This window comes from Zonotrichia leucophrys, chromosome Z, assembly GCF_028769735.1.
Source record: "Zonotrichia leucophrys gambelii isolate GWCS_2022_RI chromosome Z, RI_Zleu_2.0, whole genome shotgun sequence".
NCBI lineage: Eukaryota > Metazoa > Chordata > Aves > Passeriformes > Passerellidae > Zonotrichia > Zonotrichia leucophrys.
The window spans coordinates 56,037,989-56,064,403 of record NC_088200.1 but is presented as its reverse complement, the minus strand read 5'-3'; the positions used below and the strand labels follow the sequence as shown (position 1 = coordinate 56,064,403).

Sequence of the window (26,415 nt, the reverse complement as noted above, 5' to 3'; positions counted from 1 at the left end):
CAGACTTCTGCTTTCACGTGAATTTGCTTTGCAAAATAATACTTGGAGATTCTTGCTGTATTCCTCATCACTAAAAGTGAGTTGAGATCCTTCATGTTCAGGTAAAATATCTGTAAATGCTTCAAGATAATATTCAACTTCAAAGATAATATTAAAACCCAGCCTGAAAGCTTCTACTTAAAAATATGACTCCAACAGCTAAAACCTTTGGGAGGAAGAGACAAATAGGACAAGAGCTGGGATTAATCTCTAAACAAAGACTGGCGTATAAGTAAATCTGTATGTCCCAGCATTGTAGTGTTGCTTGTTAGTTTTCATCTTAGGAGGAGACTGGTAGTTCAGAGAGAAATCAGAGCTCCCTGGTGCAGGTAAGAGGTGGGTGTTGCTCCAAAGCGGCTACTGGCAAGGATAGCTGTAGTGGAAAGGGAGCAGAGCCAGCATGGCTCGGGTCTCAGGGACACTGCTGCAGAGGGCTGGATTCGAGTTGCCTGCTGGGTGCCCTTCTGATCCTCTCAGGAAGGCTGCCAGCATTACACACCCAGAGTAAGGAGATGAGCTGTGTGCATAAAATTTCTACAGCTTTTATCAGTCATGCATTTCAGTTGAGTTGCAGGTGTCCCCTCTGCCTCCTCTGGAATTCTGCTTCCCTCCACACCCCTTGCAATCACCCTGCCTGCCATGTCTGGGTTAGAAACAGCAGATGCCTCATTTCAAGTGTTTCTGTATAAGTACCTATGGAGAAGCGTATAGGTATCAGGTATTTCTATGTTAATACAAATGTGTGTGTATGCAATATGTGAATGACATATACAAGAACGGGTGGTTCCTAAGTCTCTATCTGGTGGGTAAGTACTGAGCTGACCTTGCAGAACCAGGCTTTTGGAGTAAACATCTGTAAAGAGTAAGAGGTGCACCAAGTGCACCAAGTGTTTCCCAGCTTCAGGAAGCCCCGAGCGGGCAGACAGGACCGTTCCCTGGTCGGCAGGCACGGCCCGGCAGGGCTGCCCCGCAAGGCTGGAAGCACGGCAGGGTCTCAGCTGCGGGGCGCTGCCGCAGCCCCGCTCCAGAGGGACGAGGGATGCGCCCTGCCCTCGGCGAGCGCGGGCCGGCTCTCCCAGCTCCTCGGGGCTTCCCAGCTGCCGTGACGCATTTCTCTTTCTGACTGCCCGCTGGCTTCATGCAGTCCATGTAAAGTCTCCGTCAGGATAGCGCCAGCACTGTTGTAAAAAAAACCCCACAAAACCGCAAAGCGCGCTATTATGCAAACAGCTATAGGAATCAGTGCCGGGGCGGATTTATTTTTGGGAACTGGGTGAGGTCTTGCAGTGAGGGTTTGCAGAGGACCAGTCGGGTGGCGTGGAAGTGACGGCGCTCTCATGGCGATCTCTCCTCCGCGTTCCCCGTGCAGGCCCCGGGGGTCCGGGGCAGAGCCGACCCCTTCCCCGCCCCCGCGGCTGGGCGGAGGGAGGCGCCATCCGCACCGCCCCCGCCCCGCGCCCGCCGCCCTCCGCCCTCCAAGTGGGTGCACTAGTTGAAAGTTAAAAAAAAAGCAGCAAAACACCCCAAACCCCCTCAGACTCGGCCAGAGGGAGACGGTGGCGGTGAGGCGGGAGCGAGTTTCTCGGGGTGAGTACGGCGGCAGGCCCCCGGCCGGAGGATGCCCGACCCACTGCGGGAGCAGGGCCGGGGCTGCGGGATGCGCAGAGCCTCGGCTACGGAAGGGGCAGCATTTCGGGGAGCGGGAAAAACCCCGGCTGGGATGCTGAGCCCATAGAATTGCGGCGACACAGAGCTGGAAGGAGAGGCGGGGGCCAGAGCTGGCAGGAAGTTTGGAAGCATTTGCAGAGAGCTGCTGCTCCCGCAGGGCAGCGTGGGGTGGTGATTTATCCTTCTTCCCTCAAGTCCTCAGGGCCGCCGTTCAGCCTGGCAGAGGTGGGAAAGCTTTGCAAGGTCATCCTTGCCAGTGGCGCTGGGACGGGACAGAGCTTTCCTTGCGTGGCCCAGGCCAAGTGCGCGCCGCAGTGCTGGGCAGAAGTATTGCATGTTGGGGACTGCAGATGCAAAAATGAAGTGGCTCAGTGTACCCTGGGTAAATAGGTGGAGTACACCCATGCTATGGTCAGTTCCCCCTCTAGAACCTGAAAATGTGACAGTTACTGCTACTCTTTTAGCACGGCAGGAGTTAGGACGGTGTTCAGTGGATCATCAGAATCTTGCTTTTTGCCATGCACTGGCCTGGTAAGATATGTGGTGTTAAAAATATTGTCCAGCTCCAGGTATGCCAACACAGCAGTGGGCAGAATTCATCCCCTTCCCCTCCTGTTGCCGATTTTGGGCTGTACTGCAGAGGCACAGAAGGTGCAGAGGCTTTATGGAGAATCCTGCCTGATCTGAGAAGCACTTAACTGGCAGCCATGCACTTTCACACCCACACAGACCTTCAAAAGCAGCTGGCCTGTGCAGAGCAGAATTGCACAGCAGGATTTCATGTCAGCTTTTGCTAAAGAGGCCTTTCTGATGTTTGAGGGAAAGGGATGAACTCATGTGCCAGGAAGAGCAGAAAAAGAATATTTTTTGTCCTCTAGCTGTCAGTACCACCCTGATAGTACAGCAGGAAGTAGGTTTGGGACCCATCCCTCTTTGTCAGGGCTTTAGAACTTTGTGATTGGGATTAAGATGGGGGGAAAGCTGGCAGGAAAATGAGCATAAATTTCCTTGTCATATCTCTGAATTTTCAGAACACCCCCATTTTCAAACTGTACATCTCTGTGTGAAGTGCTGCAGTCATATCTTTCTACCATCCTTTATTTTTATTTTTCAAGATGTGGCTGGAATTTTACAACTTGTGCTGCCACGAGTTGGGATTTTTTTGCAGAAACATCCATCAAGCAAGAAAACAGTAGGGTTCTCAGAAAGCCAAAAAAAACACTGGGGAAGGGAAAATTATTTGAAGAGAGGCAGACCAACACAGGTGCAGATTACTCAGAAAGGGGAACTTTTTAAATTTAACTGAATTTGTGTGTGTATCGTGTGGCTACTTTCTCTATGCATTGGACACAGAGCATATTCCATGAGCTTTCTTTATGTTTGTGAAGAGAAGTCACAGAAGACTGAAGTGTAGTAAGACCAAGGCCAGGTAGTTGTGTGCCTTTCCAGGAGCATTTTCAGAGATTGCCCAGAGAAGGAAAGTCTTTCGTTGCTTCCCTGTTTGTGAGTCTGCTGAAAAGCAGCACAGCTTGACATATGAAACTCATGAAAGCAGTGGCCCTCGCACTCTACTGAGCCAGTGTCATCAGCATTCCTTACACTGACTACAAGGATGAGAGGATGTCCAGGATGTCTACTGGGAGAGTATGTGCCTGGGCCTTTGTGAGCAAGAGTGCTGTCTTGGGCAGGCTGCTTTCTGGATAGCTGGCTGAAATTATGGCTCTGGCACCTACAGAAGGCTATGAGTAGACATGGAACTAACCACTGAGCTTTGAAGTAGCTGTCTGTGTTGATGCTCTACTCTTTTTCAGCAGTAGTCACCATGAAGAGTAATAAGGATGAAGTGTTAAAGCCCAGCAGCAAAGAGTGAAGACTTTGGATGAGCTGACCTTCCTAATGCCTCGATGTAACTGCTCTGGCAGGCCTGGTAGTGCAGCATGATTAGGATGAGGAGGAAGATACTTTGGGCATCTTGCTTCTGCTTTGCAGCTGCCTTTTTCCTTGTGCTGACACTCCAGGTACAGGGGCAAGGGGGTGGGGTATATTTGAGATTGCTGTCAAAGCAGGAGATAATTCTGTCACATGAGAGAGGCGACGGGCATTTTCCATACTAGTCAGTGCTTCACCAGGAGTTACTCTGCTAGGAGTGTTGGCCTTGTGGTGATAGCTGACTCTGGAAATGACACAACCCAGAGAATACTTTTCTTGTATATATCCTTAGCTCCCGGAGGAGTTTCTCAGCAATGTTGCAACATACCATGCCGTGTTGTGTTGCCTCTATGCAGCATTGCCTCCTCTTTTCACGTGTTTGAACTCCTTAGGCTGGGGGACAAGGCTGTAATGGGTTTTTTAACAGCTAATTTTCAGAAGAAACCTAGCTATTGAAGGGCTGTTTTCTTCCCTATGCATTTTCCAGGGAGAAAACAGAAGTTGTGTTGTTAAGTCACATACGATGTGGCCATGTCTCTGTACAGAAATGTATTTTCTGCCTTCTCCTTACAATTTAAAATTAAAGCTTTTGCTGTTCTGATGTATGACCTCTTGTTTGCAGTCGGTGAAATGCATCCCATTTGACTGACAGAAACTTAACATACTGACTTAGTGCTTGATACCTTAATTCTGGATTGCAAGCAGATGTCCTGGCTAGTGACAGTGATGTGTTGTGATATGTATGTTTATTTCCCTGAAGGTTATCACCGAACTGGGCAATTCAGAGAATAAGGTGTCAGTAATCTCCAGTATGCACAGCAGCCCATTGAAGCCTGGGGAGAGACATGCTTTTCAGTTTAAGAAGCAGGAACTTTACAGCAGCTTCAAGACAGAGTCTAATGTAAATCACTATCCTGTCCTGCTCTGGTGGTCTCCCCTGACTGGAGAGACAGGGAGATTCGGTCAGTGTGGAGAGGATGTTTGCTTCTTTACTATAAACAAGACCTACCAGCACAATCCGATGACAAGAGCATTTCTGTTCTATGGTAAGAATCTATTTGTTTCTAAAGAAGTAACTTTTACTCCTGCTTAGTTCTTTCCCCATAGGGATTAAGTATTATTGGTGGCAATGACTTAGAACAGGAAATTTATGCAGCTCATTGGGTTAAACTTTCTTTGGTGCTGAATACCATTACAAGTGCTCTGTAAAACTACTTTGAAGAGTGACCATGTACATCTGTAATATGACTGATGCCTTGTCTCATGCTGCTTTCCAATCACATGTACTCCCTTTTCATGGAAGAAAAGATAATTTCATGTCATTGCCAAAGCATTTAAAGACAGTCTGAGATTAAGCCAACTTTTTCCAGTCTTCTGGCTTGTCACCCCTAGCAGACACTCTGCAAGGCCTTTGTTGCACTTGTGGCAAGTCTTTTGTCTAAAAATAATGCATTCTCTGGTAACAGTGCAACTCCCCTGCCTCAAGTGCCAAGAAATTACTAGCAGACTCTAAATGGAATGTAGTGAAAGAAACCTATTGATTCCATACAGGGAGCAGCAGTTAGTGCAATCTTCTGAGCCACTTTGGCTCTGCCAGGGACTTCCCATTACATACAGTCTACAGAGCATGAAAGATGCATCATTTAAAAGTAGATCTTACTTCATCAACTTTGTTCTTTTCCCCCATACAGTTGTTTTTGAAAGAAAGAATAAGTTTTAGGTGGAAAAATAAATTCAAACGCTTTTCTCTGACTGGTATGTTCAGATATTTTGTCTGGAAATGAAATAAATCAGGATACTGAATCTCATTTACTCAGTCTGAATACAGGTGAATCTGAATATAGGTGGAAATATAGGGAAGAAGGGCCCTAAGCTTTGTGGTTATCAGTGAAACAAAAACTTCTCATCACTGATCTTTTTAGATCTCCAAGTAGGTCAGCTTTATCAGATAATATGGTGGTTAATCATGAAAGCAAAGGAATAACAGCAAAGGAATGAGAAGCTGACCCAATTAAAGACAAAGAAAACTGGATTGCATGACAGGAAAGCTGTAAAGTCTGGTGTTTTGGTCTCTAGTAGTAGTTTCACTTGTCTTTTTCAGTATTAGAAGGATTGTTGCTCTTCATTTTTAGCAGGCTTCTGGACATAGTTTACTCTCACATTTTTAAAAGACAATTTGACAATTTATACTGGGAGTAAGACTCTCCCTGTAGATTTTTTTTTCTTTTTATAGTGATGCTGCCTATAAATTTTGTAAAGGAAAGTGTCAAAATATGCAAAATTGTTACTTATTTTTAAACCACAGTAAATGATCTCACAATGCCAAAACAGAGAGTTTTTCTTTCATTCTCTCTTTCTCTCCCTCTCTCCCCCTGCCATGATGCAGTGAGCTGTGAGTCTACAAAAAGGCATATTTTACTTTTACAGATTTTTCCCTCTAAAGAGCCTGCCGAGTGAAAATTAGGTATCTGCATTTCCTCCTAAGGCTGGATCAGAGTGCAGTTTCACCTTCCAAAAAAATGCAATAATTTCCCCAGTACTGGATCAGTAAGCTAGTCAAGAGAAGAATGATCTAAAGATTAAGAAAAGCACTGTGCAAAAATACAGGATATTGATGTTTCCCAGCACAACTGCTTTGTTAGGAACACCAGCTTTTATGCAGCTTGTCCTGACTCACTGTCCTGGCCTGGGGAGCCCCTCAGTGTAGGTGATAACTTTGTCAAGTGTCAATGTCTTTTTTTTTTTTTTGGAATGAAATGTGGCATCTCCTTGCTAGACTTTGTTCTGCTTTTGGGAGAGATTCCCAGCTCCACCTTTTCAGTGTCACATGTTTCATAGAATATAGTATTTATCATGAGCTGTCAATGTGACTCAGTCAGCATGAGCTGGAACTGTCAGGACCTCAGGGATGTTGTTCCTAAGAGAGAAGGAATGTCCAGCTGTTCTGTACTGGAGCACTGAGTCCTTGGAGGATGACTTCTGAATGGAAGATGTCTTCTAAAATGCATAACCTCTCCTAGCAGCATATATATTTGCCTTCTGCATATCTAAGATTTGCAAATTAATAGTTAGGAAGTGAAATTGCTCATAATTCTAGTCTTGTGGTACTTTTTTCTGTTCCATCATGTGCTTCCTTATTTCCTTCGTCTCATGGGGTAGGGGGCATGCTGATGTTATCTTCCTTTTAATCCTTTTTGTCTTCTTGCTGGACTGAGGTCGATTAAGTGTTGTATTAAATTCAGTCGTTCTGATGCACTCTGATCTGTACTGTGTCCAGTTTTGGGCCCCTTATTTGAAGAAAGACATTGAGGTGCTGGAGCATGCCCAGAGAAGGGCATCAAAGCTGGGGAAGGGTTTGGAGAAGAAGTTCAGTGAGGATGGCTGAGGGAGCTGGGGTTGTTCAGCCTGGAGAAAAGGAGGCACAGGGGTAACCTTATCACTCTTGATGACTCCCTGGCGAGAGGCTGTAGCCATGTGAGGGTTGGCCTCTTCTTCCAGGCAACCAGTGACAGGATGAGAGGACACAGCCTCAAGCTGAACCAAGGAGACATCTAGGTTGGACATCAGGAGAAATTTTTTCATGGAAAAAGGTGTTAAACATTGAAGTGGATTGCCCAGGGTGATAGTGAAGTCGCTATCCCTGGGGTTGTTCAAGAAACAACTGGTCATGGGATTAGTGCCATGGTCCAGTTGACAGTGTGGTCATTTGTCAAAGGTTGAATTTGATAATCTTGGAGGTCTTTTCCAACATAAATGATTCTGAGATTCTGAGATTTTATAGTGCATTTTTCTTTACATTTCTCTTTTCCTGACTTAACTGTCTCCTAGTTTGGTAAGTTTTATGTGTTGCTTTTTTGTCTTTCTCTCATTCTTGTCTGTGTTTCCATCCCCTTTTCCCTGCAACACTACCTGAAAGAGGGAGCACCCTTGTAAGAGACCGAGCTGCAGTGCTGGGATTTCAATCCACAGCATTTCATTATTGTAGGTATGCACTGTTTCTTCTCTTGGCATCACCTGTAACAAAGTGTTTTCAAAGCCAGACAGACTTTATGAATTTCTACATGAGGATTTGATTGACTTTCAGTTTTCTTCACCTTCTTCTGTCACAAAATAACACATCAAAAACAAGATAACACATCAAAACCAGAAGAACCAAATAGCATTTTTCTTGAGTGGCATACCCTTTCATCCTTTTAGTGCTGAGGACTTAGGACCTGAGCAGAAGACAGAAGGTCAATGTTTAGGGGCCTTAAATATCCCCACCTGTGGGATCTCAGCACCTCAGGACTGAGGTGCCGAGTCACCGAGACCACCCTTGGGGGGCTCGGGAGTCCTGGAATGTTGCCAGAAGTGTCTGGTGGCTGGACTTTGATCCTACACAGGAGACGACACCTGTATGAGGATAGGAGGGTTTCACCGGGGTGAATGGTGAAGGGATTAGTTAATTAGAGAAGTGTGCTCATGGCTGGCTGCTGAGCAGACCTCTGTTGGGCCGAGAGAAAATCTTTTAGATAAACAATTAATAAACACTGAGACCGAGAAAAGAACTGAAGCCTCTTCTCGTCCTTGAAGCGCGGGCTGCCCCAAGGCCACCCCAGGCCTTTCCAGGCCATCCAAACAGCCGAAAACCGGACACCCACCTGATGTTCCTGAAGGATCTTGCTCTATAGGAGATTTTTATATTTCTGACAGCTAACTTCTGTCTCTGCTGCAGTAATGAAGTCTCATATTAGTTTTATAAGGTTGTCCTTGGAGTCATTTTGGCAGGCTCATCTATCTGCCAGGACCACTGGGCATTTTTAAAAATATTCTTCATATCTTCGTTTTTAGATCAGTATTCTGTGTAAGACTTTTGCCAGCACCCCCTTCTTTTTGCCATCAGTGGTTTGAGGTCAGGGGTAGACCTCAAACCATTCTAAAATGGAGAGTGAAAAGTTACAAGTGTAAGTGAGATGGTGTTTGGACCCACCTCTGAAGGATGGTAACTGAGGTTCCTTTTAATAGATTCCTTGGGTGAATTAGAATGAAACCACTCTGGATGACTGGTGTGTATAGATTATCCAGGTTTATTTCGAAACAATTTAATTGCAGTGGAAAGGAGGTATATGGCTCTTCTAATTCTTTCCTATAAAAGTATAAAAATCTCATGAAGAAAATATGTAAGGAAAAGAAAAAGAAGAGGAAGAGATAAAAGGAAGGAATTAGATAGTGAAGAGGAAAAAGACCACCTCTGATGGATCCAGTGATGATTCCTGATCATTGCAATTTTGATGTCCAAGATAGGAGTGATGGTTGCAGTCTTCATTCATTGAGGGTAGGGGCCTGCAAAACAAAGAGTGTACTGGGTTATATACTTTTAAATTGGCATGGGAACACCTAGATCCCTTCCCAGGGATGGGAATTTTTTGTATCTGCAACAGTACAAGGCATGTGCAGCCTTCTTATGGAGAGTTCCTGGTCAGAGTTGAGGTGCTTTGCAGTTGTTTGTGGTCCATAGCCCCCTGTAGAGATATGGCCACTGTTTGACCCTGCCTCTTGTGGCTGTGCATCTCTTGTCTTATGGTGAAAGAGCGAAGCTGGCATGGAGAAAGCATTACTCTGCCTCCAGAGAATCTGCTGCTTACTGGCCATTCCCCTTAGTTGGTTTAATCACAACTTGTTTAAGACCTTATATTCCCAATTGTCCCAGATGCAACCATCCATGGAATTTGCTACACAAAGTTTAGGCTGCCACAGATGGTAATTTATCTGAAGATAAGAATTTGTGATATTTTCTGAACCAGCTCTTCAGTGTTATTTTCAGTTTTTGAACCTGTCTTGCTTGGCAATATTAGCTAAAAGTTTTGTATGTTTAGTGCCTTTTCTTAAGTAGAAAACAGATACGGTTCTAGGACAGTGAGGAAGTATCTTGACAGAAACGGGGCAAATTTGCATATAATCTGCAGTAAGGCTGGTCGTGAGAGTGCAGTGCAGTAATAATGAAGGGAGAGCAAGCAGTGCATTAATGAATTGGTACTTTCAACTTAGTTTTGTACAGACCAGCCTTTGAGAAAAGTCATCTGTGTTTGTCCTAAGGTTTCGACCACACTTTTCCCAATTTCTGCTGTTGACTGTTTTTAGAGTTTAGACATTATTCTTCTTCTATTGTTAGCATTAATTTGAGGATCTGTCTTCTGCCAGAGGCTACTTCTTTATGTATCTGGTAGGCAGTTGTGATACATCACCTCTTAATTTCCTCTTTGAAAAGTTAGTAGTTCCTAAGTCTCTACAGTATGATGTCTTTTAAAAACTCGAAGTAATTATTTTTATCTTCTTAATCCTGTCCAGGATTTTAGCATCCATTTAGTTGTTTAATTACTAGAACCAAATTGAGTTCTGTGGTAACCATTTTCTTCACATCACAGAGGAAATACCATCTGTTCCCCTGTTTAGAGAACCAAGGGATTATTAAATATCTTTCTAGTCTCATTTCAGTGCATTAAAATATGGAATTCCTAGTGATCCTTTGAAATGAGAGGCCTTTAAACTAATATGACATGAAAGGAAACCACTTTAATATTAACTACTGATCCCACTTCTCTAGGTTCTTCTGCTATGAAATTCATTTTTATCTGTCATTATGCTCTTGTGCCTTTGCATTAATTGCATTCTTTGAAATAACTGCCTTATAGTGTCAGAAATGTGATGGTTGTAGCACTGATACTAAATTAAAACTAGACTTCTGTCATTGTAGTTAGTGTCACATGATACATAAGAGCAGGATGAACACTGTTGGCTTTTGTCTAGGTACTGACTTCAGTACAGACAGTTTACCTCTTCCTCGTAAAGACTATCATGACTGGGCCCTTTTCCATGAAGAGTCACCGAAAAACAACTACAAACTCTTCCATGAAGCAACCATCACCTTATTCAACCACACTGCGACATTTAGCCGCCACTCTCACCTGCCACTGACCACTCAGTATCTTGAGGGTATAGAAGTCCTGAAGTCATTGAGGTTCATGATCCCTCTGGAGATGAAAAACAGCCTGAGGAAAAGGCTTGCACCGCTTGTGTACGTGCAGTCTGACTGCAACCCCCCATCTGACCGGGACAGCTATGTGCGTGAGCTGATGTGCCACATCGAAGTAGACTCTTATGGGGGATGTTTGCATAATAGAGACCTTCCTCAGCATCTCAGAAATCCAGCTGCCATGGATGACGGAAACTTTTTAAAAATACTGGCACAGTACAAGTTCATTCTTGCTTTTGAAAATGCTATCTGTGAAGATTACATCACTGAAAAACTCTGGCGGCCACTGAAGTTGGGAGTAGTGCCAGTGTACTTTGGGTCTCCCAGCATTGTAGACTGGCTTCCTAGTAACAAGAGTGCAATCCTGGTATCCAGTTTTTCACACCCTCGGGATCTGGCCCACTATATCAAAACACTGGATACAAATGATGAAGAATATGAGTCCTATCTACAATGGAAACTGAAAGGGGACATTTCCAACCCAAGACTGCTTAGAACAATGAAGGAACGCAAGTGGGGAGTGCAGGATATCACCCAGGACAATTACATTGACACCTTTGAGTGTATGGTTTGTAACAGAGTGTGGGAAAACATCAGACGGAAAGAAAAGGTATGTGTGAATTTGTGTTTGTGTCCCAGAGAGGCTTTAAAATGGCATTAGGGTCAGATTTGTCCCAGGAAGTTTGGTTACCAGATTTCCAGCTAGCTGACAGCCATGGTATTCCAGTGCCATTGGGTTGTACATCCTCATGTAAACAGCTGTTGAGAATGTGTGTTCCTCACAGTGCTGCAGTGCAGTGTGTGAGCATATGACATCGACCACTGAGCTGGTGATCATTTTCAGCTGCAGGCTTAGCTGTTCAGGGAGGAGATTTTTTCCATGTTGCAGAAAGTAGCCTAACATGTTGACCTTCTTCAGATGATCTGGAACATTTGGAAAGAGGTTGCCCAGAAAGGTTGTGAGATCTCTACCCTTGGAGGTGTTTTAAGACTAAACTCAATTTTGCCCTAGGCAATTTTATATGATTACACCTGTTTAGAAGGGGGAACTGAACTATACATCTATGTCTTCTGATCTGTCTTAAGCACTCTTATCACTGTCAGTTTCTTTATATGTGTGGGTACATTCACATGCCATTGTCTGTGGGCACATTTGGTGACTAAACACTGAAACAGTTTCTAAGCCAGGTTGTGTGTTTGTGAGAAGCCGTACTTTAGCTGATGACCATCTGAGCAATACATTAAATGGTCAGCCAGTAGAGGGGAGATAGAGAAATCTTTTGAAGTTATTAAGGTGAGCTGAAGTGATGAGAATTACAAACTGGCAAGCATTACACTTAACCAGAGTTTTCTGTTTAAGTCTGGTGCAAATCTGGACATATGTTCTCTCTTTGAGTAAGGAATGCAGCCATGGAAAGGTAGCGAATAGATAGATACAGGTATTCCTTCCCCGTGCTTTTGACGCTTTCTAGTCAGTAAAATTATGAAAACCAGTTTACTCTACTGGCCAGATTCATGGCTTGTTTTTTTTCCCTTAGAAAAAGAATCTCAGTAAGTGTGTGCATATTTAAGATGGAACCAGAATATAAATATGAAAATATAACTCCTTGTCTTGTAATTTCATTTTGAGTGGGCTGGTGCTGCTCATTTGCAGCCAAACCTTATCTGAGACTCAGATGCATGACTTGTCAGCATGACTGATCTTGTCTCAGACACTTAAGGGGAGCCTTCCACAGGGACATGGGTAGAGCCTGCAGCAGGAAGAAGAGTATAACTGATATGATTGGACTGTTTACTAATGGCATATCACCTTTCTTCTCTGTTTGCCTGGGTCCCTGAATAACCCCTTTTATTTGTCTTCATTGCCAGGGATGGCCGCCCCGGAGGTGGGAGGCTCAGGTTAATCATCTGAGCTGCCCCAAACCAGAGGCATTCTGGTTCTCATCATCAAACCCTGGCTGGATTTCTCTCCAAAAGATGTGGATACCAAGCTTCGAGCAATCCAAGAAAGAAGCCTGGGCACTGAGGCACCTGGTGGAAAGGAACAAGAATTTTACAGCTGAAGAATTTTGGATGCTTGTATTCAAAGAATAAACACAACAGACCTGTAAATCAGAGTGAGCGCCTCAGAGGAGTTCTGTGGAATTTTCTTTTGCAGGTGACCTTATAATTTAGGATTAGTAGCCATGGGAAGTAGACCTGTGAGAGTGAATTTAGTATGTTCAGTGCTCAAGGGGCACTGAGAAATGCTAAACAGTCAAATCATTCTGCCAGGTAATAGATGCACATATATATGCATATGTTTATATTTAGAATGATTCATATTAATTGTCATTTGTTCAACTGTTTGGGCATTAAGGTCCTTGTTGTCAGGATTCTCAAAGCCCAGATTTAAGCACACAGCTAATTACCCTGAAGCAGATGGCTCTCCCTTCATCTTTAGATACATACCTGCCTAGTCTCAAGACCCCTTTTTCCCCAGTCCATGACCCTCTTTTGCTGCATTGATAGTCATAAAGTGCAGAGCAGCTGACACCATTGCAGAGGTACAGCTTCTGTGCTGCTTTGAAGGTAGACTAAAAACTTGGGACTGTGTCCCTGCCTGGCTGTTTATTATCCAATTTCCTGGCATCAGCAGATTTAAGCAGGGACTTGGCGGGCTTTGTGTCCTGACACTGAGTGCCAATGTAACGTACATTAATGGTTGGCACGAGGAAGCACCATCTGTTAGTGTCCGGGGACAGATTGAATGAAAACGTGCTGGCTCAGATTTACCCACCATCTTTTGCTAAAAATAAGCAGAGCACACGAGTATCTCTACAACCCAGAAATAGGGTTGGCTTAGATCTGACTTGTCTTCTTGCCTTTCTGATGATGTATTTGTATGCTGATGGAAGTATTTGTATCGTGTATAAACAGGAAATTATACAATTAAAAGGGTAGGGATAATACAGAGTCCATTGGTACTGAAGTCTTCAGTAGGTCCAAGGAGAAAAAGGCAGCCTTCCTGTTTTAACACACAAAACCTCAAGTTACTTAATCTGATGAAGAATAAAATTTGGTGATCTTAATCATCGCTTGCCAAAAGACACACCTTTGACTGGTATTTAGACTGTTGCAGTTTTCTTTCCAAGTTCTTTCAGCTTCAGTCTGTGGAGGAGTCAATTTTCAGAGGATCTGCAAAATGGCAGTAACTGTGTGAAGCCATTCAGATGAGTGACACTCATTCGTACACATGCTTGCATATGATGATGCAGGCAAATGGAATTACTAATCCAGGGTTCTTTACATTGCTGGAAAGGCAGAGTTTCACCTGTGTGAAATTTCCATGGAATTGTTCATTGCACCAGGCTATTTTAAAATTTCTGTCAAACACGCTTCTGTTTTATGAAGGAGTAGCCAAATAGTGGCAATGGAGAACGGTGTGAATAGCATTTATACCAAGAAATTCGGCTGTGAAATTTACTTACCTTGGAAAAGTTTCCTCACTAGAAATTTCCTCAACAGATAGCTGGTGAATTTTTAATTACTTTTAAATCTGTTAAAGGAAAGATGAGTTTTGTGGCCATGAACAATAGAGTATTGGTCATTAGTATCAGGTATTGTTTTTATGAGAATGTATTTTGTTTTGATGAAGCAAAATATTCCCACTGAAATTTTTCACCACTAGTGTTTTCCTAGTGTGACACACAGCATCTTAAACACTTTCCCCACTGGTCTGCAGTGCAAATGATGACTGGGCTCCATGAATGAAGTTCTTCAGGAAAGTGACATTAACTAAAGTGACTTAGAGGGTTTCTTAGATCAGGACTGAAAACTGGACATAAACACCAAAACATTTGGAAAGGGAACTGCTGAATGCCTATCTGTTGCCATGAATGTCTGTTTCACCTCCCAGGATGATAAAGAAACATGAAAGACTGCTTCTTGTTGTTACTGTTTTTTTGATTGCTTTGTTTGGTTTTGTTTTGTGATGTTCTGCTGTCTCCTTGGCCAAAACTCTCAAGCCATGTTATTTAAAGACCTCAGGAACTGCACAACTGGATTTTTGCTGTGTTTTCATGGTGGAATCTGTCAGATTCTGACCATCTTGAGCAGTCTGGATAATATAGATATTACCCAAAGATATAAGACATATTTATCTCAATTTTTAGTATTTTGTTATCCTTCATTTTTATTTGGTGGAGTGTGAGGGAAAGAAGGATTGCAACCCACATTCTGATAGTTCAAGTGGTCAGCAGTCTGTGTTTCAGAAGAGGTAACATGTTCATCCACTGCTGTACACAGTAGAATGACGAGTCTCCAGAGCAGTTGCCTAGAAGTGTACTGTGGCTTAATTGTTAGTCCTCTCACAGTGCATTCTTTTTACAGGATAAACTCTTGAGTCCCACAAGCTAGTTCAGAGCAATCTCCATTTGGCCTCTTCATTTATAATTACCTTCTAGGATCTTTTTTCTTGTGCTGGATGGAGGGTTTGTGAACATCACTCTAGGAGGTTTATGGCAAGAATTTGTGCAAACTTACCAAGTGTAAGAAAGACTGACCATCATGAATTCTAGGTTGATCTCTTCTCTCCCTCCTCTGCTCTGAGGAGGAAAAAGCAGAATTTTTTATTTAGCAGATTTGCTAGCTTTCCTACCATGTACAGGTTTGTAATTCTAGCCAACAGAGGGATGCACTTTCTTTCACACACAGATGGTTCAGTCCCTTCTTTTTTTGGTTTCTTTTTGCCCTAGAAAGACAATAGCAGAATAGTTGTGAAAAACTCTGTACTTCCAAAAATGAGAGCTGATTCTGTATGAACATCTGATCCTGTATGAAGTGCATGCTTCCCAACCTCTTACATGATGGTGACAAGATGTCCTGATTTCCTCTGATGTGGCATATTGACATAACAAGGACAGTTCCTTCTGAGTTTGCATTTATTCCACTGAACCCACACCTGTCAGTTACAGGGCTTTCATAAATATTTGTGGCCTTTGAGCCCACAGTGACCTTTGCATTTGAAGTACAAAACTTCAAGACCCCTTCAGAAGATGCCTGCATTCAACTTGGAGGTGTCTCAGAAATCTGCAGCATCTCCCTGGTGAGACTGGGAAAGTGCAGTGGTATGTGGAGTCAGGCTGCAGGGAAACAGCTAAGGTGAGTGTGAGGAGGAGCTGGGAGAAGCCTCATCTGGGCCCTCCCCTGTTGTACCTTTTGAGGTCCCAAGTCCCTGTCTGGGCTGTGCTGTACCCATGCCTGTACCTGTTCCCATGCCTGTATCTGTTCCCAGTCCTTCTGTCTCAAGCTTCGTCTGTTTCATTCCCGCAGACCTGCTGGGCGATTGCTGGGCTGTCACTGACCCTGCCCCCCACCACACCCCTGCCTTTTGTGTCTTGCCTGTGGTGCACCCCCATGCAGGTACTGCCCTTTTGGCTCCACTCCCAGTGGATTTTTTGTACCCCAGCACAGGGCCTTACCAGAAGTTACAGCTAGTGGGGAGTGTCACTTGGAACACTTGGCCCTTCCATAGTGAAGCTTCCTCCAATTTCGTAAGAGTTGCACCGCCTCTTGTTGAGGTGGTCTGCAGCAGTTGCCCCCATGCTATCCCTTGTGTTTGGCAACCCCCTGGCCATTATCCATAAGCCCTTAACAGTGCCCTGTCTAGTGGCAGAGCGCTGTGCAGCTGAGCTGCCCATTGCCTACAGTGCTCTGCCTCCACCATGCCCTCCGGCAGCACTCCAGTGATGGGGCCCTCTTGCCACAGAGCTTTGATTCCAAGTATGCACAGAATTGAGGTTTAAAATTTTTTTCGTCCTCTGAACTCTGATCACTTGACCTGCTTTTCCCATATTGGTTCAAATTTGCATATTTCTTAGCTTTTCAAAAATCTCCTTAACATTGACGCTAACCAACACTTTGGAGGGGCCTAGTGGAGTGGGGGTGTGAACACAGCAGATCATATGAGATTGGTGTGCTTGGAATACGTTAAAGGCACAATGGAGTATTTGCCCTAGAAAATGAACAGCAAGCTGAAGACTGAAGTAGTAATTAAAAAACATGAGGAGGACTTTAACTGTGTTCATTTCAGTGCAAGACAAACCTTGATCCTATACTGTGGGCGCACAACTGTGCATTGTGTTCTTCAGAGGTCAAATCCCAGCTTTCCTCCCTCATGCAGCATTTACAGAGAAACAAAGCCGAATGCTTGCTTGTGACAGACATTAAAGAAAAGCAAAGACGCTGGTAGTGCACATTTGCAGAGCACGTGATGCTCTGTTTTGTCAGCAGCATGGTGTCAGCCTGACATGAAATACAATGAGGGTGGCTTTGTGCTTCTGTAGAAAAGTGTGTCGCTGCTGTGTATGCATGAGGTGACAGTGGGGAGGTCTCACATGACTGACACTGCAGTGCTGTGCTGCACAGCTCTGTGGGGACTGTTCACAAACCAGGCCACGGTTAAAGCCAGGCTCTGTAATTAATGCAAAGAGAGAGCTTGTGAACTACCCTTCTCAGATGCACTTCCTGCAGAGCACAAGGCATGGAAGGCTAGGTAGGGTGGGGTGGTATGAACATATGCTGCTGTGTCCTGATGGCTGACATTGCCCCTAAGTGTTTTTAAACCACAAGTATTGAAGCCTCATGTTTTTAGTTAGTTTTCTAAATGCAGGGTTAATTAATCAATTATTAAAAACCTGCAGTCATTTGCTGATCTCTTTACTCTCTGGCCTTGGAAGATAGGGTGTAGAGACATTATTTTGCATCTGATCAATCAAATGTCTTGAAATCAATCTTGTTTAATGTATGCACATATATTCTGCAAGAAAAGAACTGACCTGAAGATTGCTTAAGGTTGCAAGGCGAAGTGGAAAGAAAAACATTTGTGCTACTGGTCTTAAACCTGGGATTTTTCTTCTGAAACATTAAGTTTGGGCACCATCAAGTCCATGAAACCCAGTTCATTTTGCCGTCCCAGTTCCATACCAAAACTAAACACACGCACCAAGTTAACCTATTACATTTTCCTCAACTTCATATGCTCTCCATCCCAAACCTGGAGTGAAGTGGAAGTCTGGGAAAAGTGCTATCAAAAGAGACTTAGCTAGAAGTTTCATCCTTCGGCTCAGGTGCAGGGCAAAAGTCTGGGAAGAGGCTGCACGTTGCTTTCTGATGGTTTGCAACAGAGAATAACCTTTCTGGGATGTGGGTCTCCTGGGTATGCAGAATTGTGGTTGCATTGTTACCTGGCCTGGAAGAAGTGAGTGGGGCAGTAGGCTGAGAGGACTGAAGCATGTTGCAGTCAGCATGTTTGGGGAAGCCTAAGAAAAGCCTTTCCTGTTTGATGGTTTTTGTTGCAAGCTGCAGGACGGCTTGGGAGCTTTGTCATTCTCCTTTTCAATGCTGTATGTTGTCAGCAGAGAAACCATCTCCTACTGGCCCACTAGCATGTGTCTGCTGGATGGTGGGATGTCCTCAGGCTTCCAGTAGATACTGGCTGTGGGTGTCCTTGGAGCAGGGCTGGATCTGCAGCCGCTTGAGATGCAGCAGCTGGAGAGACATTGCATCAGTTATTACTTGTTCAGAGTCATGAGGTTTGGAAGGTAATTGTATGGTGTTTCCCTTTTGTTGGCAACCTTTCTAAATATTTTGCTGTGCTGAATGCATATTTAGGCATTCTGGGTATTTATTTTGCCTGGGTAGGCCTCAAAAGACTTTTTAATTAATATAGATGAGACTGGACTCAGTAAGAGTCCAGTAAGGTGTGTTGAGAAAGACACTGTGCAAACAGTATGCAAAAACTGTGATGGAGCCAAGAGTTCTGGCAGTCAAAGGCTCACTATAGATTTTTTATCCCCAGAATCATGTGGGTAACTACATGCCTTTAGTAACTACACCACAAAACTCACACTTTGCGTAAATTAAACTTTTTGTGGAATGTAAATTATTAATGTACTAAAATGTGCTGCTAACAGTTGTTTGCATTTGAAGCTATTACTCCCTGTTCCTGACATATACATTTGGTTATTTACCATTTTCCCAGAGTCAGCAAAAATACATCCTTTCTCTCTATGCCATGTGTTTTGTACAAAGACCGCAGAAACCCAAGATGATTAATTCTGGGGGTGAGAGCAGTACAGACAAAACCCCAGTGATAATGGAATTAGATTTAGACTCTCGGACCCTTCATTGCCCCAAAACACTTAATCTTAGAATTAAATAAAATATTTTCCCCTGTCTGAGAGGTCAGAATTGGACTGCCTGGTCTGATGACTAAAATCAAAGCCCACAGTCAAAATTCCTACTGGCCAGGAATTCAGGCAGTAGGCAACAGCCACAGTGACATCTTGACTGTCAGTGTTGGTTTTGAGTGACTCACAGGGTAGTGTGACAGAGGGACTGCACTTTTACACAATCACAGAACCAGTAAGTTCCAACCAATAAGTTGAGAAAGATCCCTGAGTTCATAAAGTCTAACCTGTGACTGAACACCTCCCTGTCAACCACACCATGGCACCAAGTGCCGCGTCCTGTCTTTCCTTAAACACCTTCAGGGACAATGATTTCACCACCTCTTTGGGCAGCCCATTCCTATTTCTATTCACCCCTCCTGTGAAGAAATTCCTCCTAATGTCCAACCTGAACCTCTTCTGGTGCAGTTTGAGGCTGTGTCTTCAAACCTTACTTTTGTTGAACAGCCTTGCTGGGGGTCAAAGAAAAGTGAGTCTTGGCCCCCTTGCTGTGGAACATTTTAACTGATAACCCCCTGCTCCTGGCCCCTCCTCAGCCTCCTGTAGAAGACCAGTGTGCCCAACAGGGCACTACTTACCGTAGTGGTGGATAGGAAATGCCATAGAGATGACATAACTGTAATTTTAGAGTGTGAAAAAAGCAAATAGATGCAAGCACTTGAGAACAAAACCTCATCTTTGCAGCTTACCCTGCTCAGAGATGATGGAAGATGACTGTCTACCCAATTTACTATTAAATAAGGTTTTTAACAGTCCTTTTTCTAGCTGCTGTAGGAAGAACTTTCAAAACTCTCAGGTGTGGTGGAAATTGCTGCTACCCCATCCCCACACTGAGTGGGAGATTGTATATACATATCTTCCCCTCTGGACATAGTGTTACTTTATTCTCACAAATACAAAACTCAGTTTTGCTGTTGTGACCTGCATTGTGTCATCTGGTTTAGGATTGCTAATCAAAACTAATTAAAGCTTCATCCAAGAGCAAATTTGTCCAATAACCTGGTGACGTAGAACCAACCATGAAGGAAGCATGAGTCACTGGATCCTCTTTATACAATGGAGGCATTGCAAAGGGGCTTGTACTAGGTGTAATGTAATGTAATCCTACTCAGGAATTGCTGTACCTCATCAGAATAGCATAAATGTAAATCCATGGTAAAGGCTTAATGCTTGGAACAACAACTCATAGTGTGGGAGCTGATGAGAACTCCAGGACACAGAAGACTGCAGATAATGCAAATGCTTGGTGGCATTGTTGGAGAATGGTGGTGACTACAGACCCACCCAGTCTTATCAAGTGGGGTTACTGGGGTGTATCTGTAACCACATGCTGCCACTTTAAAAGTCCTGTTTTCAGAAAACGGCTTCTGTAAGGCAACCAAACAGATTTCACTTCTGGGCCAGAAACCAACTCAGGAAATTCTAGTGAGCACTACAGGAGCAGCAGCTGTGATTTGGGTGCTATAGAAAGCTGCAAGACTATTGAAATGTTTTTACTTGTGGAGAATCAGATACAGCTCTCTGAAGCCAAACTAAGGTGTGTGTGTGTGAGACTCCTTTTATCTTCAGCCTTCTGGGCAGTATTTTGCCTTTGAAGTACACTCCAGCATCAGTGGAGAGCAGCCAGAGGCTGTACTGTGTCTGCTCTACCTTTTCACAAGCAGCTATTTGATGGTACTCCTACCTGTACTCTAGGCAAAAGCCATCAGAGAGATGCTTCTCATTTCTGTGGAAGTGCTCAGCTTCCTGATGGTGTTTTCTCTGCCCCTGACTGAAATGTATGGCTAAGATGCCAGAGGACATTATCCTTGTCGACATTTCTTTCCAGGCTTTTTGCAGACTCAGATAGTTGCCCTGCTGGAATATCCTTTGCTAGGGATGTCTTTGGAAAAGAGACCAACTAATTCAATACCTGCAATTACCGGAATACTCTGCCACTTTAAAAGCCCTGTTTTCAGAAAACGGCTTCTGTAAGGGGACCAAACAGATTTCACTGGCAGATGTGTCCGTTGATGTGTCCTGCTGTCCTCAGAGGGAGCCCTAAGATCTGCCCTGGCATGGGCTGGTTGGCAGTAGTGGTGCATGAAGGATATCTGGGGTGGATGGGTGGAGATTGTCTAATTTGGAGAGATGGGGGGTTCTGTCCCTTGGTCTGACACAGGTACTAGGGACAGCTATGGGTACTAAAATGTCCCAGACAGAAGCAGGACTGACTGTAAAGTTGTCGAGGCATGCGGTAGCAGATGAGGCAAGATAACCTTGAGAGATGACGGGACTGACTCAGCCCTGCGGATGCATTTCACGGTCAATACGTCCTGTGTCGATTAGCCTGAATTCACATCCATGATGCCTCAGCCAACCGCATCCTCAGAATCAATATCAATATTTAACAGCAGCCATCCCCTGCTGCCCCCCGCAGCAGAAAATATCCCGGCAGAGCCCCGCGGGTGAGCGGCGGGCTGCCCGCGCCGCGGGTGCAGGTGTCCTGCGGGGCCACCAGGTGCCGCTGCAGGGCAGGCACTGTCCCTCTGCGGGCACCGCTGCTGTCCCGGTGCTGCCGCTGCCCGCGGCTCCTCCTCTCGGTGCTGTGGGCCGCCTCGGTAGCTCGCACTCTTCTCCAACAGACAACCTCTCTTAAAGCAGTGTATGAGCTCTGCATCTTACTCACCTGTAAAGAGACAGGGAACAGTCCTCGTGTGGGTGCTATCTCAGCTGAGGCCTTGGGCAGGAAAATTAAAGTGCATGGTCCTTCATATGAGAAACATAATCTGGCATAGTCAGTTGGGGTTTCTGCCCTGTCAGCCCAGGGAATCCTTCATGATTGCTGGCATAACAAACAAGCGTTCTCTAGTATGCTTTGAAGGAGGTACTCAAAGCACTGTTTTCCTGTGACATGTAGTCATGGGAATGATGTGTCCAAATACTTGTGAGGACAAGAAGTGAGTTAACTGTTCAGATTTCTAGAAGAAGCAAGCTCAGGCAAATGTGAGCACCAGTGAGAGGCTTCTAGTATGCTGCATTTGTGGACTATTTCTTCACAATCCTCTTTGTACAGCAAGGGCAAAAACTGCCATTGTATTAGGTTCAAGAAAGTATGAATTGCTAGCTCATGAACCATTTCATGGTTTATTTACAATTTCACACCAAACTGTGTGTTATTTAAATGTTCTTTTAAAAGACAGGTGTGAAGAATGTTACCATTCCACAATACCACTCCTGTAACTGACCATAGTCATGAGAAGACTTCTTTTGCCATGAGCCTTCCATTGATGGGGATGCCTCTGGCACAACACAGTGAGACCTAACATCAGACTTTAGACTGGATTGAGAAGACAGCTGTCTCTTCAGGACATATTTGTGGAGAGATGCTGATGCTCTTTCTGCTCTCTACAATGAAGTGTGATCTGCTTTTGTGATCACCTGATGCTGCTGTATCTCTTGGATCCAGGACAGTACTCTGTGACTGTATAAATAGCTCATATGACCCTTATGCTGTGCCAGGAAGCTTTCTGAGGCACATGGAGGGTGTATGGCCTGGGCAGTCCCAGATAAGTCCTGTCTGTGATGTACACCTGCATTGTGTTGCCCAACACAACAGAGGACTCTGTTCAACAGCACTTGTGGCATGCAAAATCCTATGAATGTGGACCTCCCCTTACCATCCTAAAAAGCATTATGCTCCAAGAGATAGCAACAAATGGAAATATTCCCTTTCAGTCCACTGCAGGTTCTTTGGGATACAAGCATGATAAGCTAGCTGCAAAATGACAGTATCAGTGACAGCCATGAAACACAAAAAGGAGGAAAATGAAAACATTAAATCCATACAACATGGAAACACATCCCATAGTGAGAGGCCATATTTGCAAACATCTGGGCTCACTCTGGAGCAATAGTTATCTGCAATTTATTGACCATTTAAATAGTACCCCATCAGTAGTTTTACTTAGGAATACTAAATTAATAAAAATTTGTATATAATAATACAGTTTATTTGCACAAATTAAGAAAATGGGTAGATGCTGTTTCACAAGCGTTTATGCCATTAAGTCAGTAAGTCCTGGCCCATCTTCCCAGACATCTGCACGGTATTCTGGTTGGTGACAAAACTGTTACTTTTGCCTTTCCACAGTCAACTCAGTCATTGAGTCTGGGAGTTGCTTGTCTGCCATTGTAACCTGCACAGTTCTCACTGGCAATCACCCTTCTGCCCTGCCACTGTGTGTCTGCTGCCATGTGTGTGATGAAGAAACCTGCTATGTACCAGGGATTCTTCATACGGTTTTTCTTAGTTGTTACCTAAAAGCAGCAAAACCTCAGTATAATGGACCCTTGGCAAATAAAAGAAAATGCCAGAGCAGCATGATAAAGCACAACTAACAAATGGACCATTAGAGATTACTAAAGGAAAAAGTGTTTTAGTAAAAAAGTTGCTATTTCCCTCCTCATTTGGTTTCTGACAGGCATATATAAAATCATTCAAAAGAATTACTTAAGATGAGTGAAGCACACTTTACAGTGTGTGAAGGAGAGGGCTGTATTCAAATGAACAGGGCTGGGGAGGGGAAGGGCTTCCTCCAATGGCCCCTCAAGGGCCAGAGCAATATTGCATTGAGATAAATTCCTGTAGGTTTGACAACATGCCTAGAGACATAGGCTGTGTGGGCATGGGAGTGCCTCTGCAGCCATTCCCACTTCCATGGAGAGGCAGTTTTGTTGCTGCCATGCGGCTGGGCCTGGGTTCCCAGATGAGAGGATTGTTTTGTGCTGTAAGCTCTCTCTGTGCCCAGGTGTTATGGTGCTCAAAATCAGGCAGAGAGGCTCAAGACACGCTTGGCTGATGAAGTGGCTATTGGAGAAAGCAAGCCTGCTTTCTCCTCAGCTCCCAAGGAACTGACAGCTTTTGCTCAAACAAAGGGTGATGATCTTGCTCAAGTAAAATGGTGATGACATGAACTCAGAGGCAGTTGTTTTCTCCTGCTGCAGCAGGGACCTGCTGGGTATTCTGGAAGGAGTGAGGCTGCACAGGGAATCTTCTGTCACAAGTCTATCTGGACAAATACACTGGGTCTTGTTTGGTCTGAGCACCATGAAACAGAAACCTGAAAAGCAAGGCTGAGGGGGAAGATGTTTCACATGGACACAGACCCTAAAAGAAAACCAGGATAAATATGACCTTCATCTGCATTTGCTTGATAAACATCTTTACCATATGCTCTGGGCACTCTCTAGCCTGCTTGCCATGATTTTAACTGCAGGTGGCACCCCTTATGACAAAGAAGCCACGAATCTGTGATAATAACGGAACAAACAGAAGAAAGGGGAATTAAATGGGAAAAAGGGGGATGGGAAAACAGGATTAAGCTTTCCACTGTGCCCCTCTTCATCAAGGGGACCTGTGTTGACTAATAGCTGAGCTCCACTCCTTTCTGATGGAGAATTTAGATGTGTCAGTTTAACAAGCAGAGCCCTGCTAAGAGGGGAAATTAATTTATCATGAAGATTTAAAGCATCATGTTTAATCATGATTTAAATCAAAAAGCAGAAAGCTTGATTTAAATTATTGCTTGCATTTTGCTATGTGTTTCATTTTTTTTTCCTTAAAAAAAGTCTGATTCTCATTTGGAGATAAAATCCAGCATATCTTTTGACTGAGCTAGGGATACACTCAGGACCCACAGCTATTTTTCACTCATTTGCAAGGTTTAACATGTTTATTCAGATAAAAAATTTTTACTTTCTTTATAATTCTGGAGGCTGATGAAGACCCATTTGTTTCTCCTATTTAGTTGTTCTTATGAGCTTGATTAAACTTCTGGAAGAGAACTGGGATTTAGTTAGCCTCCAAACAGCCTTTTAGCGTTGTATATGTGAAGAATGGTACCTAATTTCTTCTTTTTGGTTTCATATTTTCACAGAGTGAATAATGTGAAAGGGAAGGTTTATCAAAACATGTCCAACATTTGAAATTAAGTGATTTGTTAAACAAAAGTAATATGATCCTTAGCTAGTTATTTGAATTTAGCTCCTGGTCAGAATGACCTCCAAGATTTTAGCAGTAATAAATCTCATTTTACATCTTGTTTACATTCATAGATTAGAAGAGGAAAATTAAACTTTTCTGCCCTTCCTTTTGCCTTCCATTTCACAGCTCTGACCAGACAAATAAGTAATCCTGAATGAGGAAAATATTCTCTGTGTGCTTTTGGAAGTGATTGCTCTCCCAAACTCAATTTACGTTTTCAAAACACCACTTTCTCCACGGCACAGCTAAGGATTTCCACTCAGGCTCAGGGTTCCCTTTTCTCTTCAAACATCAGCTCTAGTTTTTAAACCAGACTCACTTAATTTGGTATAAAGAGAAATTACTCATATTTTCATGTGCATAAATGAAAAAGAGGTAAGTCGCTATATTTTCTACTTTCTGGTGAAGAGAAGGAAGGGCTGGCATTTCTCACAACTGAGCTCTCCCAGAGAGGTGGATACGTTTTTCCTTTGAGCCTTTGTGTGACCTGAGCAATGACTAGCTGCTGTCCTCACACAGAAGGGAAGCAGCTGGGCTGGTGATGGTGGCATGTAAGGTGGAGGCAGCTTGGCCATGAGGAGCCATCTGTGCTGTCACCCCTGACAGCACTGGACTTGCTTCAGGTGAGCAATCCTCAAAAAAGGCAAACCAAATGTACTCCAAGTCTCAAAATGCTCTGGCTGTGTGTGTGCTGGACCTGGGGACTGCTGCAGGGCAGGTGATTTCCGTGGCAGAGACACAGCCACAGCAGCATGGCAAGGACAGTGGCCTTGGCTCTCTGAAGCCTAGCCATTCATTGTACTGCCCACAAGTAATATGCCTCCCTGTGCTTTTCTGGCAGAGATCACACATCCTGGCCCAAACTTTAGTGAAAATCTGAAACCTTAATGTGAAGTGGGAAGTGGCACTGACTGCCTACCATGACCTGTTACTGGGCTGATGGGCGAGGAGTTCATAATCCAACTCAGTACTGCCACAAGATGTGAGCCAATGTCCCAGCTCCTGGAGTCACAAGGTAGGAGTACACCAGGTTTTCTTTTGTTTATTTTTCTTTTTATGTAAAGGTTTTGAGAACATTCTCTTGGAGAGGAAACCTGATCTCCCCTGTGGTACAGTCTTTCCTTCTCCCAGGCAGAGAAAACACACGCGCTGCATTTTGAGAAAAGCAATGAGTTATTTTTAGCAGCTGATGTTGAGAAAAGCCATTTCTCCACTTCCTTTAACAAAAACATGTAGCTTAACTTCAGCGGAGGGTCATGTGTAGAACACAGAGGAATCTTTTCACCAGTAGTTCACTGCAGCAGCAATAATTGCTTTTAAATTTTAGTGGTTGTATTAAAAGAATATTAGGCTGAAACAGAAAATGTTTATCTGGTGCCCAATGATGTAACTTTTCAGTTTTAAAAATTTGGATTATGAAATATGAGTTCATTGAAAGAAAGAAAGTATGAGAAGGATCATACAGAGAATCATAGAATGTCTTGGACTGGAAATAGCCTTAAAGACTATCT

At 43.9% G+C, this 26,415-nt stretch overlaps 1 protein-coding gene across 1 annotated transcript; it reads left to right on the top strand.

The window, feature by feature from the left end:
• The first annotated feature begins 1,493 nt into the window (after nt 1-1,493).
• FUT10 (fucosyltransferase 10) lies at nt 1,494-13,741 on the top strand. The gene is made up of 5 exons (XM_064736558.1): nt 1,494-1,626; nt 3,522-3,725; nt 4,397-4,682; nt 10,423-11,258; nt 12,518-13,741. Exons 2-5 carry the CDS (start codon nt 3,645-3,647, stop codon nt 12,740-12,742), a joined length of 1,428 nt encoding a protein of 475 aa, XP_064592628.1. The 5' UTR covers nt 1,494-1,626; nt 3,522-3,644; the 3' UTR covers nt 12,743-13,741.
• The last annotated feature ends 12,674 nt before the right edge of the window (nt 13,742-26,415 follow it).

Excerpts from the sequence above, each read along its gene's own strand:
- FUT10 (XM_064736558.1), top strand. The coding sequence starts at position 3,645 with ATGATTAGGATGAGGAGGAAGATACTTTGGGCATCTTGCTTCTGCTTT. Across the intron at positions 3,726-4,396 it reads TCCTTGTGCTGACACTCCAG|GTTATCACCGAACTGGGCAA; the intron begins GTACAGGGGCAA and ends ATTTCCCTGAAG. Across the intron at positions 4,683-10,422 it reads AAGAGCATTTCTGTTCTATG|GTACTGACTTCAGTACAGAC; the intron begins GTAAGAATCTAT and ends GCTTTTGTCTAG.